A 17192-nucleotide genomic window follows, 5' to 3' on the forward strand; every position below is an offset into this window, starting at 1 on the left:
TCGAGTTTTTATTTATTTTCCACAAATTTTTATTGGTGCATTATAATTATATGTAGTAGTGGGATTCACTGTTACATTCATACATACACATGATATAACAATATGATTTGGTCAATATCATTCCCCAGTATTTCCTCTTTCCTTCCCTTCCTCCCTTCCCACTCCCTTTCCTCTATTCTACTGGTCTCCCTTTGCTTTTCATGAGACACCCCCTCTTCTTTTCCTTTTTCTTCTCTAGCTTCCACTTATAAAAGAATATATGCAACTTTTGACCTTCTGAGTTTGCCTTATTTCACTTAACATAATGCTCTCAAGTTCCATTCATTTTCCTGTGAATGACATAATTTTGTTCTTCTTTATGGCTGAGTAAAACTCCATTGTGTATATATACCATATTTTCTTTATCCATTCATTCATTGACAGACACCTAGGCTGGTTCCCCAGTGGGTATGTATGTATCCCCAGAGTGCGATGACTTTAATTCATCAGGATAAATAATGAGGAATGATATTACAGGGTCATTTGGTCTAGTCTTTTGAAAAACCTTCATACTGATTTCCATAGTGGTTGTACTAATTTGCAATCCTGCCAACATTCTCTCCAGCATTTATTATGGCTTGTATTCTTGAAGGCTGCCATTCTAACTGGAGTGAAATGAAATATCAGCAAGCTTTGATTTGCATTCCCCAACTTCATGCACTTTAGAATATAGGGGAAGCCTTTGTTTGACAAAGAACATCACAGGGTTCATGACTATCTCAAAATTCTCACAAGAAAGAATAGTCACATCATTTGCAAACTATGTAAAGATAAGAATATCCACACTAAACTACTGAAGATCATTTTTCAACTTATCTAAGTGTCTTAGAAGAATTAGTCTAGACTAGTTTTTTTTTTTCCTTTGTTTTACTAGTTTCAAGAAGTCTTGGGACAAATTCTCTTTTATAGGTCTGAAACCTCCTCCATTTAATAATATTTTTCCTCACTTAATGAAAGTTGGAAATAGCAAAGTGAAACAAATCTGTACACCTTTTTATGATAACTCTCATGTTATTTCAACAGAGGTGATATGAAATGTTATAAGGCCCTGTGGAAAAAAAAAAAATCTTTGTCCAAATATTGGGTTAGCTGACTGTTTTATTTTGCTATAAAAGGACCTCCCCTTCTGCCTGCCTCAAATGGAAGAAGGAAGCATAAACTACCTGCCACTCAGAATTCAGATAACACCCCTCCTATTTAGGGCAATGCCCAATGTAGGGAAGCCCGCCATGTTTACATGTCAATGGGGTCCATCTGCTTTGATACATGATAAAAGAAATCTACCAAAATGATATATACCAAGGGCTAAAATCGGTGTATGGACAACTGAATATTGTGAAATAAGATCTAGAGAAGGTAAAACAGGGCCACGGAGTAAACTTTTGACTTTCTTTGGTCTCTTGGTGTCCTCTAATTTCCCTTATGGTCCTTTTTCTTATATAAAGAATCAACAATCAACCCTGGGTTTTAAGAAAGGGTGTTGTCCCTGGTTTTGACAAATCTTGAGTACTTCCTCTAGAAACTCCAGAAGTCTCGGCTTCTCCCTTCCTTCCCCTAATGATACCAAGTACTATTATTCTCCTTTCAAGTTGTCTCCAGGATTCATCTCTTTCATGATTATCAGAGCCATGGTTAGGCTGGGCCCTGACACTCTCCACATGTGACCAGATGGCGTTTCAGCTTTAAATACTTTCTGGGTCTTAGATGCCACCTAGAACCCAGCATGCTCGCCAAAGGCTCTCTTCAGGACTGCTCTTGATCGTGCCACTTTTCCTGCTTAAAAGCCTCCAATTACTTCTGGTGCCTTGGGACCCTGTAATCAGGGCACATCCTACCTAATCTAATCTCATCCCTTAAAGCTCCTAAACGCTCCCTCTGGTCCCAGTTGGTACAGTTTTTCACTTTCTTCCACATTTATTCAGACTATTTCCACTTTCACATCCTTATCAGGAGTAAGAAACCCTTACCTGACTCTTCCCCTTACCAAAAGTGCCCCCTTCCCTTTTCCGAATATATCTAAATAACACCCTACTTAAAGGACCAGTGCAATTCCTTCCTTTTCACGTTCTCCAGTAGGCCTCCCTGTGCTCTAATTCTATTTAATGTAGTACCTATCAGGTTCTTGGCTCCTTGTTACTGTGCTGATTTATGCTCTTCTTGTCTCATATGTGTTCATAAAACTGCAAAGCTCCCAAGCTCCAGATGTTGGAAGGTCAGGGGAGAGGTATAAACAACTTCAGAAAAAGGACAGCTAGGTCCCTTTTGATGTGCAAATCAAAGGATCTTCACTAAGAGATAACTTAAGAACTGAAAGGCAAATTTTTTTTTTAAATATTTATTTATTTATTTTTTTTAGTTTTTGGAGGACACAACATCTTTGTTTGTATGTGGTGCTGAGGATCGAACCCGGGCTGCACGCATGCCAGGCGAGCGCGCTACCACTTGAGCCACATCCCCAGCCCCCAGCAAATTTTTTCTTTCTTTCTTTTTTTTGGTACTGGATTAACTACAGGGCACTCAGCCACTGAGCCACATCCCCAACCCTATTTTTGTATTTTATTTACAGACAGGATCTCACTGAGCTACTTAACACTTCACCATTGCTGAGGCTGGCTTTGAACTCACGATCCTTTTGTCTCAGCCTCCCAAACTGCTGAGATTACAGACATGTGCCACTGCACCCAGCCTGAAAGGTAAATTTTGACTGTGGGTATTCCAGGAGGATAGTAGGATGTTCAAAGACAGAGACAGAGGTGGGAAAGCAAGACATATACATGGCAATCTTTTGAATAGTTCGGTTTGGCTGGTGAGTAGAATACGTAAAAAGACTTAGAAGGAGATAAGGCCCAGTGGTTTCCAACCAATAGTGCACGTTTCCTCAGGGACATTTTGAGACTATATGAGGGTGTTTTGGATTGCACAATAATTGGAGATGCTACTGGCTGGAATCAGGGGTGCAACACCTCAGATGATGCCCAGGAAAATCCTGTACTAGGAATGTCCTACCCAAAACACTCATATCATCTTCCTTCAAATGCCAACCTAAGGAAAGATTTTTTAATCCCTTGGGAAAAGCCTGAATGCTTTTTAATCCTGGAAAATGTATATGGTAACTTGTATTATTGTTCAGAAATATTCAATTCCACGGGGCTTGGTGGTGCACGCCTGTAATCCCAGTGGCTCTGGAGGCTGAGACAGGAGGATCCTGAGTTCAGAGCAAGCCTCAGCAACTTAGTGAGCCCCTGAGCAACTCAGCAAGACCCTGTCTCTATATAAAATATAAAAAGGGATGGACATGTGGTTCAGTGATTAAGCACCCCCCAGGTTCAATCCCTGGTACAAAAATAAATACATAAATAAATAAATATTCATTTCCATGAGAAAAATATACTTTCCCAATCCACTGATGTTAACATAGTCATCTGACTTTCTTTGGCCAATGGAATGTTCATAAATGCAGAAGGAGTCTGAAAAGTACTTATGTGATTGTGTTTCTCTCTTGCACCTCTGCAATTACCATGGAAAGAATATGCCTGATGAGCCCAGGAAGATGATGAGAGATACACGGAGAAGAGCCAAGCTTAAATCAGTCAACCCTCAGCCAAATTCCAGGTCTACAAATGAGCCCAGGTGAGATCAGCAAAGTTATCAGTTGGGCCCAGTTAAGATCAACTGGCCCAAATCCGTGAGAATAAATTATTCTTTTTAACCACTGACTTTTCAAATGGTTTGTTATGCAGTGTCGTTATAGCGATCAGAGTTAATTAATACAAGATGTGTATTGGAGGCATCCCAGGCTTCCTTTTCCTATCCACAGATGTCAATACCCCACTACTAAGGAATCCAGAATGCCCCCTTTCTCTGATCCTTCCACAGATTTTCCTCCTAGAGTGGGAGACCTCCCAGTGGCTCACATAGCCAGGAACCAAGCCTTACCTACTATGGCTTCCTCCGTAGCCTGAGTCCTGAACTCTGGCTGTCCAGTCCCTTGGATCACCATACTCACATCTTGTGATATCTGTCTGATTCCATCTTCTCCCTGCACATCATATACAAGCGCTGGGGACCCTATGCCCTCCAGTTCTCCCCTGTCAGCCTGCTGCACACCCACAGACACGACTTTCACGCCCTTCTCCCTCAGTGTCTGCGCAGCATCCCAGGCCTCATCCTCAGATTTGCCGGAGGTAATGACCACTGCGAATTGAGGGATGCCCTGTAGAATCCGACTTCCTGCTGCCTCCTGGAGGAAGGTCTGATGAAGGTACCACAGAGCTTTGCCCGTCCTCCTGGAGCCACCTCGGAGCACAAAGCGCTCACGGATGTGAGACATCATCTCATTCTGGGTCTTGTAGGTATTGAACAAAAACTCAGTGTGACCTTGGTCACCATACTGAGCCAGTCCAATCTGGTACTTGTCCCTGCCAACCTCCAGCATGCTAACCGTTCTGGCGATGAAATTCCGCATCCACTGGAAACTGGCCCTTGATGTTTCCTGGGAGGTGTCCACAAGAAAGACCACATCTGCATAGGCCTTAGTGTATTCTGAAAGTAAAGAAAGGAGGAAGAGGGGAAGACATAGAGGAGAAAGTGAATCAAATCAAGCTCTTGTGAAAATTTCACACAAGGATGGTTTTGTGTGGCCCATGTGAGAAGGAGCGGTGCTGCATCTACACAATATTTATATATATTGTGCATTTCCCCCTTCTCTGTATGGATCTTTCACAAGGCTCTCTATTTTCTGCCTCTATTTTCTGCTTTATTAGAACCTTTCCATTGTTCTTTTTCAACCAATGGAGCAAGCATTAGAAACTGACCATTACTAAATAGTTAATCTGTATTAAAGCTTTTTATATACTATTGATTTTAGTCCTCATAGATCATTCTTCTGGGCAAGTACTATTATCTTCATTGTGCAGGTGAGGAAACTGACGAGGTGAAACTGCTGTTAATGCTTACATAACTGAAATATGGTAAATGAAAGATTAAAAAGCAGCCACTCTGGACTCTAAAACCCATGCTGTTTCCTCTGAACATGGTAGAATGTTCTTTTCTTCTTTTCTACTTATGAGAACTCCATCTATCTTTCAAATCCAACCCAGACACCCCTTCCTTTAGGAAGTCTCCCCAGATTCCTCACAGATAATAGACATTCCTTCTCCTGCCCTCCCATGATGCCCAGAATATGTTGGCTCATATTAAAGTTAAGCGGTTCGGTTGTAATGTTAGGTTTTGACACAGTTTCTCACCTTTTATCTTACCCTCCACTGCTGAGCACAGAGTCTGAAGAAGGCTTCCTGAGAATTCCTGCAGGATGTTGAAGTTTTCCGTATTGAAGAGAAACTTCTCATATGGCTCACTGGCTATTTTTTTTAATTCCTGGACATCCTGAACATTGACTCCTACCACATATACAATAACTCCATCTTCTTTCAACTGGTCAGCTGCATCCTGAACCTCATCATTTGACTCCCCATCTGTCACCAGGATAACTATCTGAGGAACCCTGTCCTTGGCCCGGCTGCCACCCGACTCAGTCAAGTAGTTGGTCCGGATAAATTCCAAGGCACTCCCTGTGTTTGTGCCTCCTGTGCGGTAGGGAAGATTCAGGATATGTTCCAGGACCACGCTCTTCAGAGGGTACTGGTTCAGCTGAAAGGCTGGGTAGATATTGTCATTATATTGGGCGAGTGCCACCTGGACCCGGTCACTGCTGATGTCAAGCCCCAAGACAATGGAGTAAAGGAAGTTCTTGACTTTCTGGAAATTCTGGGGTCCAATGCTAGTAGAGCTGTCCACTAGGAACACAATGTCTGCTAGGGCTACTTCTCTGCAAGCTGCAAAAGAGAGAGAAAAAGGCATGGGGGTCACTGGGTCTTTACTCAAAATACTGAGAATCAATGGTGCTAAGTGGTGCACAGAAAGGAATTGTAATAGCAGGCAGCTGATACTAAGTGGTCCCCAGTGTGCTCAGAGTGACATCACTTTCCTCCACTCCATAATCTTCCAGTACTTCAGACCTGCTCTACTGATAACTTCCGACATTGAAATCCACTTGGATGATCCCTTGAATCTTATTAAAAAAGGAAAACACTTGTGTAAATTTAGCATCAGGCTGAAAAATGAACTTTCTGGTCAGAATAAGCCATCAGCCTCCTATTCTGTCACAAAAGGAAGGTGCTGGCATCAGCATGGCAGAAAACTGGAACATGTTCCATGTTCCTTGATATGTATCATCGCTGTGCTACCACTTAGCAGTTTTGTGACCTGTTTATCACTAAGACTTAATTTTCTTCTCTGAATTTTTTATAGTAGACCTCAGACTCTTATGGGATTGTTTGGAGGATAAAATAAGATAGTCTACAATAGTAGACAATATCTGTGCTCCTCCCAGTTCCTTTTGGGTTACTTTTACTATTTCTGTGCACTGCTCTTTGGAAGGTTCCCTCCAGCCTTTGGAACTTCTTCACTCACAATTTAAATTTAAAAAAAAAAAAAAGGCCAGATCTTTGCTTGACCCAGATTCAGGGTCAATACACCTCTGAGGCATCATCTACATTTTTGAGTTCCCCTCCAGTATCAGGTTGAAACTGCTCTTTATGAAACTTTTGCCTGAGATCACACCCTTCCCTACATTCTTCTATTTCTCTGTTCCCCCAAACCCAGTATCCTTGCTTGTGACACACCACATGTATCCAAATCCTTGTCTCAGGCTCTACTTCTGAGAACACTACCTCACACACCTGCTGTAAAAGACCTGGGATTGATTAAAAGACCTAGCTCTGTCCTGCATGTCTTGTGCTACCCTTTGGCCTGTTTTCTCATTTGAAAAATGCAAATAATGATACTCATTACCTACATATCCAACAAAGTTGGGATGATGGATCAGTCAGATGAGCAAAATAAACAAGTTTTGAAAACTACAGAGCACCAAGCAAATGGTAGTTATTATTAATATGATTACAAAACCTCTTTGTAAACCTTAAAGTGCTATAGAAAAGTAAGACATATAATATTTATTTGGTCATGCAAATGCAGAACTACAACCTCATGCTTCTGCATCAAAGGGTCCAAAGTGTCACCTACTCTATACAATATACCAAAATAATGAATAAATAAGGAAGGCTCCATCCTCTTGTGGGTGTTGATGGAACACACAAGCAATTTTCTCTTTCTCTGCTCAAAGTATGCTTTATTATGGGAGCTTGGTAATTAACTTATAAAGAATTTTCTCCAGCTTATGTCCCATCTCCAATAGAAGTACAAAGCAGATGAAAGGTACATCATCAACACAGGTAATGACAGGTAGTACTAGGAAATGCTTATGGGCACTTCTGGTTGCCTATACACCGTGCTAAACACTTTTCTTGCACAATTTTTTTTAATGCTTTCAATAACTCTCTAAGACAGAAAGTTTCATCCCAGAAAGAAAATTTAGATTCAGAGAGATTAAGTTACTTGTCCAAGATAACACACTTAGAAAGTAGAGAACTAGCCAGGCATGATGATGCCCACCTCGGGAGACTAAGGCAGGAGGACTGCAAGTTCAAGTCCAGCCTCAGCAACTCAACAAGATGCTGTCTCAAAACTAAAATACAAATAAATAAAAAGGACTAAGGATATAACTCAGTGGTAAAACATCCTGGGTTCAATCTCTACTTTAAAAAAAAAGGTAGAATGCAGAGAACTAGAATTTGAACCCAGATCTTTCCTTTCCCTAATTTTTTTTTCTCTTAACCAGTATATTATACCAAACACTGGCAGTGAAATATGCACACTTTCTGGGAAAACTCTCCTATTCTGCACTCACATCCAAACAATATGGGTAAGTTAAGCTAAGAATAACAATATCATTCTAGAATCAAATAATACTACATCCTTATGTCAATATACTAATGACTTAATGAAATTTTAATTTCAAAATTAAACATGCACACATATGGAAAATAAGAAGAGTAGGAGAGATGAATAAGAGCTAATGCTTTGAGTTTTGTGACATTCAAATTTTAAAAAAAGGGGGGGGGGGGGGAGTTTGTGTACCTGGAGATACAGGGTCAACAAGTTGAGCTGCCTTTGCCAAAGTATCACACAGCTCAGGCTGCAGCTTCTGGGCAAGACTGACCAGGCCAGAGACTCTGGGAACAAAGGAGGTAAATTTCTCCTTGGGACTACTTGCAATCTCCCTGAGCTCTGCCCGAGCTGCATTTCCAATGCCAACTGCATAAAGTAGGATGCCTGCCTTCTTAAATGCCTCAGCAGGTTCACGAATATGGTCCTCAGCCTGGCCACTGCTGACGACCACAGCGACCTGGGGTACCCCTTGGCTTGCGCGGCTCCCGGCTCCCTCCTGGAAGTGGTGATCCAGAATGAACTGCAAAGCCAGGCCCAACTTGTTTCCCCCAGACTTAAATTGAAGCCTCTGAATGTGTCTCAACACATCGACTTTGCGGTGGTAGGTGGAAAGCAGGAACTCTGAGTGGGGTGCATCGCTGTACTGGGCCAGACCCACCCGGATGGTCTCTCTGCTGACATTAAAGCTGTTAACCAGGATGTTCAGGAAGTTCCGCACACTGCGGGCATGTTGGGGGTTGTTGCTGGCGTCCACCAGAAATACCACATCTCCCACAGAGGCCTTCCTGCAGACTGAGAAAGAGATGCTTTAAGATAAAATATTATAAGTTGACATCTACTGGCTGGAAATCCATCTCTCCCAATGCAGTGCCTTACCCCCCACAAGTCCAATGGATGCCGGTATGCATACAGCCCGAGATACACAATCATCTCCTCTGATTCCTTGTAGCTGCCCATCTAGTCCCCTGCCACCCTTCGTTCCTTTCTGACAGACATTTGACCCTTCAATCAGATTCCTTTTCCTGGCTCTCCACACATCCCTTGAACTTAATAAAAAAAAAAAAAATTTAAAACATAAAAATAAAAATAACAAGAAGACATCAAGGAGGAAATTAAAAAATTCTTAGAGATAAATGAAAACACAGACACAACATATCGGAATCTATGGGACACATTGAAAGCAGTTCTAAGAGGAAAATTCATTGCGTGGAGTTCATTCCTTAAAAAAAGAAAAAACCAACAAATAAATGATCTCATACTTCATCTCAAAATCCTTGAAAAAGAAGAGCAAAACAACAGCAAAAGAAGTAGAAGGCAAGAAATAATTAAAATCAGAGCTGAAATTAATGAAATCGAAACAAAAGAAACAATTGAAAAAATCAACAAAACTAAAAGTTGGTTCTTTGAAAAAATAAACAAAATCGACAGACCCTTAGCGATGCTAGCAAAGAGAAGAAGAGAGAGAACTCAAATTACTAGCATACGGGATGAAAAAGGCAATATCACAACAGACACTTCAGAAATACAGAAGATAATCAAAAACTATTTTGAATCCTTATACTCCAATAAATTAGAAGATAGTGAAGGCATAGATAAATTTCTTAAGTCATATGATCTGCCCAGATTGAGTCAGGAGGATATAGAAAACCTAAACAGACCAATATCAATTGAGGAAATAGAAGAAACCATAAAAAGACTACCAACTAAGAAAAGCCCAGGACCGGATGAGTATACAGCAGAATTTTACAAAACCTTTAAAGAAGAACTAATACCAATACTTTTCAAGCTACTTCAGGAAATAGAAAAAGAGGGAGAACTTCCAAATTCATTCTATGAGGCCAACATCACCCTGATACCTAAACCAGACAAAGACACTTCAAAGAAAGAAAACTACAGACCAATATCTCTAATGAACCTAGATGCAAAAATCCTCAATAAAATTCTGGCGAATCGGATACAAAAACATATCAAAAAAATTGTACACCATGATCAAGTAGGATTCATCCCTGGGATGCAAGGCTGGTTCAATATACGGAAATCAATAAATGTTATTCACCACATCAATAGACTTAAAAATAAGAACCATATGATCATCTCGATAGATGCGGAAAAAGCATTCGACAAAGTACAGCATCCCTTTATGTTCAAAACTCTAGAAAAACTAGGGATAACAGGAACATACCTCAATATTGTAAAAGCAATCTATGCTAAGCCTCAGGCTAGCATCATTCTGAATGGAGAAAAACTGAAGGCATTCCCTCTAAAATCTGGAACAAGACAGGGATGCCCTCTCTCTCCACTTCTCTTCAACATAGTTCTCGAAACACTGGCCAGAGCAATTAGACAGACGAAAGAAATTAAAGGCATAAAAATAGGAAAAGAAGAACTTAAATTATCACTATTTGCAGATGATATGATTCTATACCTAGCAGACCCAAAAGGCTCTACAAAGAAACTATTAGAGCTAATAAATTAATTCAGCAAAGTGGCAGGATATAAAATCAACACGCATAAATCAAAGGCATTCCTGTATATCAGCGACAAATCCTCTGAAATGGAAGTGAGGACAACCACTCCATTCAAAATATCTTCAAAAAAAATAAAATACTTGGGAATCAACCTAACAAAAGAGGTGAAAGACTTATACAATGAAAACTACAGAACCCTAAAGAGAGAAATAGAAGAAGATCTTAGAAGATGGAAAAATATACCCTGTTCATGGATAGGCAGAACTAACATCATCAAAATGGCGATATTACCAAAAGTTCTCTATAGGTTTAATGCAATGCCAATCAAAATCCCAACGGCATTTCTTGTAGAAATAGAGAAAGCAATCATGAAATTCATATGGAAAAATAAAAGACCCAGAATAGCAAAAACAATGCTAAGCAAGAAGTGTGAATCAGGCGGTATAGCGATACCAGACTTCAAACTATACTACAGAGCAATATTAACAAAAACAGCATGGTACTGGTACCAAAACAGGCGGGTGGACCAATGGTACAGAATAGAGGACACAGAAATCAATCCACAAAACTACAACTATCTTATATTTGATAAAGGGGCTAAAAGCATGCAATGGAGGAAGGATAGCATCTTCAACAAATGGTGCTGGGAAAACTGGAAATCCATATGCAACAAAATGAAACTGAATCCCTTTCTCTCGCCATGCACAAAAGTGAATTCAAAATGGATCAAGGAGCTTGATATCAAATCAGAGACACGCCGTCTGATAGAAGAAAAAGTTGGCTACGATCTACAGTCGGTGGGGTCGGGCTCCAAATTCCTCAATAGGACACCCATAGCACAAAAGTTAATAACTAGAATCAACAAATGGGACTTACTCAAACTAAAAAGTTTTTTCTCAGCAAAAGAAACAATAAGAGAGGTAAATAGGGAGCCTACACCCTGGGAACAAATCTTTACTCCTCACACTTCAGATAGAGCCCTAATATCCAGAGTATACAAAGAACTCAAAAAATTAGACAATAAGAGAACAAACAACCCAATCAACAAATGGGCCAAGGACCTGAACAGACACTTCTCAGAGGAGGACATACAGTCAATCAACAAGTACATGAAAAAATGCTCACCATCTCTAGCTGTCAGAGAAATGCAAATCAAAACCACCCTAAGATACCATCTCACTCCAGTAAGATTGGCAGCCATTATGAAGTCAAACAACAACAAGTGCTGGCGAGGATGTGGGGAAAAGGGTACACTTGTTCATTGCTGGTGGGACTGCAAATTGGTGCAGCCAATTTGGAAAGCAGTATGGAGATTTCTTGGAAAGCTGGGAATGGAGCCACCATTTGACCCAGCTATTCCCCTTCTTGGTCTATTCCCTAAAGACCTAAAAAGAGCATGCTACAGGGACACTGCTACATCGATGTTCATAGCAGCACAGTTCACAATAGCAAGACTGTGGAACCAACCTAGATGCCCTTCAATAGACGAATGGATAAAAAAAATGTGGCATTTATACACAATGGAGTATTACTCTGCATTAAAAAATGACAAAATCATAGAATTTAAAGGGAAATGGATGGCATTAGAGCAGATTATGCTAAGTGAAGCTAGCCAATCCCTAAAAAACAAATGCCAAATGTATTCTTTGATATAAGGAGAGTAACTAAGATCAGAGTAGGGACGAAGAGCAGGAGAAGAAGATTAACATTTAACAGGGATGAGAGGTGGGAGGGAAAGGGAGAGAGAAGGGAAATTGCATGGTAATGGAAGGAGACCCTCAGGGTTATACAGTGGAGGGGGTAGAGAGAGAGGAGGAGAGGGGAGGGGAGAGGTGGGGAGGGGGGAGGGTGGAGGATGGGAAAGGCAGCCGAGCACAACAGACACTAGTATGGCAATATGTAAATCAATGGATGTGTAACTGATGTGATTCTGCAATCTGTGTATGGGGTGAAGGTGGGAGTTCATAACCCACTTGAATCAAAGTGTGGAGTATGATATGTCAAGAAATTTGTAATGTTTTGAACAACCAACAATAAAAAATTTAAAAAAAAAATAACAGCTTTCTAAGAGTAGTGGGCACTGCTGGTGCCCACCTAGATCCTCTTTATTGGCTGGCACACCTATTCTCCCAGCTGCTGCCAGGGCTACAGCTAACTGCCCACATCGTGAGAAGAAAGGAAGGAGGGAGGGTGGGAAGGGAGAGCACTTATAAGGCTGGAAATCTTGAACAGCAATGAAAACATAGGAATCAAAATTTTAGAGCTGAAAATAATCCTGTGAGATTATCCATGCAATGTTTGCAGCCACAAGGCACATGTGACCACTGAGCACTTAAAATGTTGCTAGTATGAGCAAGAAACTACATGTTACATTTTACTTCATTTTAATTTGTTTTAATTTAAGCAGGCAATGCAGCTAATAGTCACTGCATTGGACAGCACAAGCATAGAATAAGCAATCTAATTTTCCCAAGTCACAAAGAAGGAAAATAAGACCTGAAAAGGAAAAACTCAACTGTAAATCCAAAGAGCTAGATAAAAGCCAGGTCTCCTAACATTTAGTCCATATCCTGAAGGTTAAATTAAAAATCCATGTTTCAGGAGTTGGGGTTGTGGCTCAGTGGTAGAGCACTTGCCTAAAACATGCTCTAGGCATAAAAATAAATAAATAAAATAAAGGTATTGTGTCCATCTAAAATATATCAAAAAATATCCACGTTTCAAGCTAGTAGTGTTGGCACACGCCTGCAATCGATGTGGGAGAATTGGGAGACTAAGGCAAGAGGATCAAAAGTTTAAGGTCAGACTCAGCAACTTAGGGACACCCTGTCTCAAAAATAAAACAAAAAGGGCTGAGAATGTAGCTCAGCGGTGGAGCATTTGCTTAGCAATTGCAAGGCCCTGGGTTCAATCCTCAGAACCAAAGCAGAGGCAGGGGAATTCATGTTTTAGAAAAGTAAAGACCAAGTGAGAGCTTAGACAGAGAAGGACTGGAGGAAGTTGGTCTAATCCAATCCAGAGACAATAATCCACCTGTCACTTCTGGAGAATTAAGCTTTGACCCTTCAATCAGATTCCCTTGCAATCTTGTTGGGAAAAAATAACTCAGTGACTGTTCTAGGGCTGGCTTACTGGTTTGTCCCTGAAACAACTCTTTCAGGATCAGTCAAATGCAGGCTATGAAGTGTTTCCCTGGCCTCTCCAAACAGAAGAAATCTCCCAGCTGTAGGAATATTTCTCAGACAAGTATTGGTTCCATCATGTGCAACTACAAGGAGGATTACATTTTCATACCTCGTAACTTTCTTAAGCCCTCCATTAGTTCTTTGTAGTTTTAGGATTTTGAAACATTATAAGACGACTACCACCACTTCTCTTCACAGGGATGGGAGCCAGGGACAAAGGGAAAATTTAGAGAGCTTCATGTTTTTTTTTTCCCCAACAAATAACAGTCTATGTAATTATATTTGAATATTTAAACCTCATAGTGTCTCACAGGGGCTTCAGGCTATTCAAACAATCTTCTCTTGATATGACTTTCATCTTGAAAGTCTCAACACTGTTAAAATGACTACAAAAAATTGTAGCAGTGTCACCAATATTCAGTGAAGCTATCCATCTCATGATGACAATTATCCCCTTGGAACAGCTCTGCCATAGAAACAAAGCAGAATGCAGAACAGGCCCTTTTTACAAAAGCACTTCAGAGCCTGATAATACATTCTGAAGTATGGCACTTTTAATATCCCTTTTTTGTCATTTGAGATTAAGTATTGAAAAAAAATCAAGTACCCATCATTTAACAAAAGCTCCCAGATTCTGACTAAATTCTCCTTCAATGAATTGATTCCCCTTTTCTAAGTATGAAGGTCCTAAAATATTTTCTAAGATTGTCAAGAACACCAGGTTCCTGGCAAGGTAATCATTTGATCTTAAAGAATCCCATGCATTACCAATCCTCTGTGCTCTGATGAAGTCAAAACTAGCTGCAAGAAAGATGGTGGCCAAAAACATCTTCCAAGTCTCCATTGTAGATGCAACCCTAGAAAGAAAAAGAAACCCTGTGATTTAAAATCGTGCCTTCTTACACTAAAAAGGAGTGTCTCACATTGCATGTAAATTATATCTCAATAACATTATTTTTTAAAAGAACAATTAAACCAAGGCTGAATGTTTTCTTTGATATGAGGATGTTGACTCATAATGGCGATTGGTGGGTGGGAGCATGGGAGGAATGGATGAACTTTAGATAGGGCAAAGGGAGAGAGGGGAAAGAAGGGAAAAGCAGGTAGGAATGATGGTGGAATGAGTTAGACATCATTACCCTAAGTACGAATGGTGTGAAAATACTTTGTGTACAATCAGTGTCTTGAAAAATTGTGCTCTATATGTGCAATATGAAATGAATTGCATTCTGCCATCATGTATAACAAAATAGAATAAATAAAAGAAAAAGAAGAACAATTAAACCCCCAAACCAACAGATGCTTTTTGAGAATAAAGGAAGCTGGATACAGTGGCACGTGCCTATAATCCCAGTGGTTTGAGAGGCTGAGGTAGGAGGATCACGAGTTCAAAACCAGTCTCAGCAACTTAGTGAGGCACATAGCAAGACAGCAAGACCCTATCTCTAAACAAAATATAAAAAAGGGCTGGGGACATGGCTCAGTGGTCGAGTGTCCCTGAGTTCAATCTCTGGTACCCCCCCCCCAAAAAAAACTAAAATAAAATATTAAAAGGATGGACTGTAAATTAGCTCACTGGTAAAATGCCCTGGGGTTCAATCCTTTGTACCAAAAATAAATAAATAAGAAGGAAATGTTGCCACTTTGTTTCAGTTGTGCAAGGAAACTGGTCTTGTTGATCTGACTCAGGAAGAATTCTATAAACACCCACAGTGTACACCTCAGATTTGTCTATTGAAAGTTGTCCAGATGTGGCTATAAAAGGAGAAAGCATACAGGGCATGGGATACAACTTCTGTTTCACATGCTGAATTCACTTGGTGGAACATAAACATGTCTCAATGATTTTGCTTGCATTTTTATACAAGAGTTTGATGACCTGATAAACATTTGTAGCATGCAAAAAATATTCAAATATCTCAGGAGCACATCTGCCTGATTAAATCAGCACAGCCCAAAAACATTTTATAAACTCCCAGCAGAAGCAGAACATGACCACCCTTTCCCCTAAGTGAATTCATATCCAAAGCACACATTAAAATCATCTGTTCTCGATTCCATTTCTACTTTTTCACTCTACGAAAGTACCTTTGTTTAAAAATAAGAAAAACATAGTAGTCACATTGAACGAGGGGTCCAAGTGGGCAGGGGATACTTCATCTTTTCATTCTTAGCTATCCAGTTGCACATATAGAACTCTTGGAGAGAAACTACCTGAATTTGAACCTCAGATCTACTACTCAATAATGGTTCTTGGGCAAATTGTTTCATTTCTCTGTGCCTCAGTTTCCCCAAATACACCTACCTCGTGGTGTCATCAGGATTCAGTGAGTTCATTAATACTTAACCCAGGCCTGTTTGTTTAACAAACAAAAGAGGAAGAACTCTTTTGTTTGTTAAATAATATAATAATCTTCTTGGAACTTCATGATATAAAATTTAAAAAGAATTTTCCCTAACTTGAAACTCTAGAGTCTGTAGAAATAGAGGAACTGATATTTGCCTAAGTATTAATGAAATAATTTTTGCATAATTTGTATGATTTGATTTAATTCATTCACTTAATTTTTGCTCTTTGTTTGCTGTTTTGTAAGTTACTCTGCTAATATCTTCATATTTCTCACCTCAAACCTGGAAGAAGCCAGCAGATCAGGCATTACTGTGCTCATTTTGTTGATGGAAATAGAAGAAATTGGGTGCAAGAAAGGTTAAGGAGCATACCAGAACTACACAGCTATGGGCTGCCAAGACCTGGCCACACCCCCCAGGTGACTTGATTACAGGTCCAGTGCCTGAATGGACATCAAACATCTGCTTCAGACCCTTCAGTGAAAATCTTCAAGTCAAGACTTGTCATTCAACTTTGGAGTCTACTTTATGTCAAATAAAGACCTGGGAGAAATTTAGCCTGGGGTAAAAATGTAAACTGAAGATCCAAGTTCTTTTATCAGTTAGATCTAAAAGGAGCAACATTTTTTTCCAAACTCTGTGTTAGGTACTGCAGGGAATAGAATTCTAAATGGCTCATTTATGCTTAGAGCACTGAATGATATATTTGGGGAGAAAAATTTTACTATACCAGAAACAATTTAAAAAATTGGTAAATGTTAAAGAACATTTCTTTAAACATATCAAGAGTTTAAGCAAGAATCTCTATAGTATTCACATCCATTTCAGCCTTGGGCTCTTCAGATGGAATATTATGTGGAAATAACCATCACTGTGCCCAGAAATACCAGATATCCAACAACTGAGTTCCACTTTCCACAAAGTGGTATGGCTGCCCCGCTTCCCTAAAGACCCAGATCTACTGTTCATGCTCAATTTACTCCTTAAGAATGATTCAAAGATATGAGGCAACCACATCTTTTTCATTGTTTATAGCCCTCACCAAAAAAAAAAAACAGAGTGAAAAGACTTGACTTCAAAGGCAGCCCTTAGGCTTTGGCTCTGGTTTCAGCTTGGCCATTTGCTCTGTAAATTTGAACAAGCCATTTCATCTTTCAGGGTTTATGTGATGGCTCTTGAAGTCTTACAGTTGATTTGAGCAACCAACTCTATTGACTACTACGTTATAAACATTCCCCCAAAGGGCTGGTCCAGTGATTTTCCAATGAACAAATATGATACAGTTAGACTTCTCTGTTCCTCA

General features: G+C 39.9%; 1 protein-coding gene across 1 annotated transcript in view; it reads right to left on the reverse strand.

Moving 5' to 3' along the window:
* The window catches only part of LOC124084619 (collagen alpha-4(VI) chain), a 101585-nt gene extending 87192 nt beyond the window's left edge, over positions 1-14393 (reverse strand). Inside the window, exons 1-4 of the mRNA XM_046431960.2 lie at positions 14309-14393; positions 8077-8679; positions 5286-5873; positions 3976-4581 (exon numbers count right to left, since the gene is read on the reverse strand). Coding sequence (XP_046287916.1) covers positions 3976-4581; positions 5286-5873; positions 8077-8679; positions 14309-14384 — 1873 coding nt within the window. The 5' untranslated portion in view covers positions 14385-14393. The remainder of the gene's footprint in view (positions 1-3975; positions 4582-5285; positions 5874-8076; positions 8680-14308) is intronic.
* Between the last annotated feature and the right edge of the window lie 2799 nt (positions 14394-17192).

This window comes from Marmota monax, unplaced genomic scaffold, assembly GCF_021218885.2.
Source record: "Marmota monax isolate L192 unplaced genomic scaffold, Marmota_monax_Labrador192_F-V1.1 WCK01_AAM20220418_F8-fsc00022, whole genome shotgun sequence".
NCBI classification, from domain to species: domain Eukaryota; kingdom Metazoa; phylum Chordata; class Mammalia; order Rodentia; family Sciuridae; genus Marmota; species Marmota monax.